This window comes from Myripristis murdjan, chromosome 9, assembly GCF_902150065.1.
Source record: "Myripristis murdjan chromosome 9, fMyrMur1.1, whole genome shotgun sequence".
In the NCBI taxonomy this organism is placed as follows: domain Eukaryota; kingdom Metazoa; phylum Chordata; class Actinopteri; order Holocentriformes; family Holocentridae; genus Myripristis; species Myripristis murdjan.
In genome coordinates this window covers 37102790-37105483 of record NC_043988.1, presented here as the reverse complement: position 1 = coordinate 37105483, position 2694 = coordinate 37102790, and the positions used below count along the sequence as shown (strand labels likewise).

The window sequence follows — 2694 nt, the reverse complement described above, 5'->3', positions numbered from 1 at the left end:
TACAAACTAAAAGTAAAAAGTACTGTACATACTAAAAGTAAAAAGTACTGTACATACTAAAACTACATACTAAAAGTAAAAAGTACAGTACATACTAATACTACATACTAAAAGTAAAAAGTACAGTACATACTAAAAGTAAAAAGTACAGAACATACTAAAAGTAAAAAGTACAGTACATACTAAAAGTAAAAAGTAAAGTACATACTAAAACTTTATACTAAAAGTTCCTCCTCAGTCTGACTCTGAGCTTAAACATGTGACGCCTGACGGGACGTCCCGGTGGCTCACCTGTTCCAGGGGTGTCACCTGTCAGGGGGAGGGCTCAGCCTTGCAAATCAGTAACAAACGACCTGAATATTAGCAAGAAATTAGTCAAAAGTTTCAAGGAAATTTAGAGAAAATGACCACAAATAAAAACAGAAAATTGCAAAAATTGTGTTTATAACCTCGTGTTATTTGATTCTTTAATTTCAGTTTAAACCAGTCGACCAGGAGCAGTCTGTCAGCAGAGCGCCGCCTCGTTTTAAACCTGGCTGTGTAATCTCAGATTATTAATCCCTGTTGCAGACACTGGGGGGCTCACCTGTCTCTCTCTCTGTCAGTCTCTCCTGCAGCAGGTGGACAGCAGCTGCGTCAGCCCCGACGTGCTCAGCTGCTTGGCGACCGTAACCGTGGAGACACCGAGGTGACGCCGCACACCTGGAACCTCACACACACACACACACACTGCCACTCTGATGTTGCCATGGTGACCAGGACCACAGACGGACGGGTCGGAGGGGTTGTGCCTGTGACATCACAGCGTCCCGGCGACTCAGGACGCCGTTTAAAGTGACTCAGCAAAATGGCTGCTGCTCGTCTTCATGACCGTGTTGTGAACGATTTAAAAAATCTCCATGGCAACGAGCCGTTCAGTCTCAAACAAGATAAAAACCAAAAATCTGCCGCTGCAGGTTCACATGTTCCAGGTTTGTGTTGTTGCTGTTTGTTTTCCTGTTTTTATGTTTTGGTCAATAAAAAGCTGCTGCACGTGGTTCACTTCAGTTCACTTCAGTTCACTTCACTTCAGTTCACTTCATTTTAGTTTAGTTTACTTTAGTTTAGTTCAGTTCAGATTAGTTCAGTTCAGATTAGTTTAGTTTAGTTTAGTTTAGTTTAGTTTAGTTTAGTTTAGTTTAGCCATATTAATCGGAGCTGACGTTAAATTGGAGTACTGTCCGCGGTGCTGAATCTGCCTCAGCAGGTACTGTCCGCGGTGCTGAATCTGCCTCAGCAGGTACTGTCCGCGGTGCTGAATCTGCCTCAGTAGGTACTGTCCGTGGTGCTGAATCTGCTGAGGCATTTCATTCTCTTTATTATAGAAATTAAAGCTCCATAAAATTCACGGAGGATCTTGTTTAGCTCTTCTTTCCTTACAGCTGAGAAATCAGCTGTTTGCCCGGTGTTTGTCAGGTAGTCTTGTAGACATTTGACGCCCCAAGACGTTGACTGGGCCGTACCGGCTTCATTTCCTGACCTCTCCAGCTGATCCAGCTCTTCACTCGTCACTCTCGCGTATCTCTCCCTTTTCTCTTATATAGGAAGAGGAAAAAAGCAACTAGAGATTGCCCACCTGTTCGGCTGTGATCGGTGGTCTGGCTCATGGACTGATGTTCCTCAGCCTCATCGGCACCGGCGTCTCTGTGCTGGTCCTCTGTGACAGACCTCCACCGGTAAAACCTTCATAGGAACTTCACAGGGATCCACAACATCAACGTATGGATACATCGTTTGAGTGAAAGTGTGTGTGAAGGGGTGTGTGTGTGTGTGTGTGTGTGTGTGTGTGTGTGTGCTCGGCTGTAAGCGGCTCTCAAGTGATGTCACCTGCCCCGGCGGCCATGTTGGAGGTCAGCCGGCTGTGCTTCCCTTTCAGCACAGGTTTTCTGTTTGTGTCGGTGAGTTCGGTGACAGGCGGCGTCAGAAAAACACCTCACACTGCTCACAGGGAGAGAGAAGAGACCGAACGCAGCAGCGACTTTAATTCCAAACCTTTCCACAGACACAGGAAACCCTCTGATGCTGCGCTCTGATTTGACAGCAGCCTCGTCAAACTGCTTTTAAAAAAACCTGATAAATGACATCCGGAGTTCAACACGTCACTTTTTCCAGAGCTGATGATGAAAGCAGCTAACGAGTGAGACATCTCGCTTCCCTCCCGTCTCTGCTGGCCGCTGCACGCGCTCAGTGGATCTGCAGGTTCTGGTTTCTGGACGGTTCAGGTGTCTGATGGACCGACTCTGATGTTCCTCGTTCTGGCCCATAAACAGTGGGATGATTAATTTTAATTTTAATTTTTTTTTTTTGGTTTGTGTATGATCTGTGAACCAGCGACACTTTGTGCAATAAATTCAGTTTTTGCTGGCATGTTGCTTTGTGTATTCTATTGTTATAATTTCATATTTCATGTGCATACTTTATACTTTATTGAACATGTAAAAAAAAAAAAAGAGGGATAAATAAACAGAAGTATGATATGTAAACAATATGAGCAAATAATTGAGCTAAATTGATTGATTGTCAATTGAATAATATAGTTCTATGCAAAACTTGTCCTATCCCTTCATATTGGCTGACAAACAAACAGGAAAAACAAGATTTCAGGTACTGTCTGTGGACAGGCACAGCAAAAAGAAAACAAAACAATACAAAATT

The 2694-nt window shown here is 43.8% G+C and overlaps 1 protein-coding gene across 5 annotated transcripts in view; it reads left to right on the top strand.

Moving 5' to 3' along the window:
- LOC115364865 (TELO2-interacting protein 2-like) overlaps positions 1-2406 on the top strand; it is a 7922-nt gene extending 5516 nt beyond the window's left edge. For 3 of the 5 annotated variants that reach the window (XM_030059523.1, XM_030059520.1, XM_030059522.1), the window contains one exon: positions 606-1041. In XM_030059523.1, coding sequence (XP_029915383.1) covers positions 606-692 — 87 coding nt within the window. In that variant the 3' untranslated portion in view covers positions 693-1041. Of the gene's footprint in view, positions 1-605; positions 1042-1583 lie in introns of those variants that run through there. The other 2 variants (XR_003928722.1, XR_003928721.1) reach the window with 2 other exon arrangements.
- Positions 2407-2694: the final 288 nt, after the last annotated feature.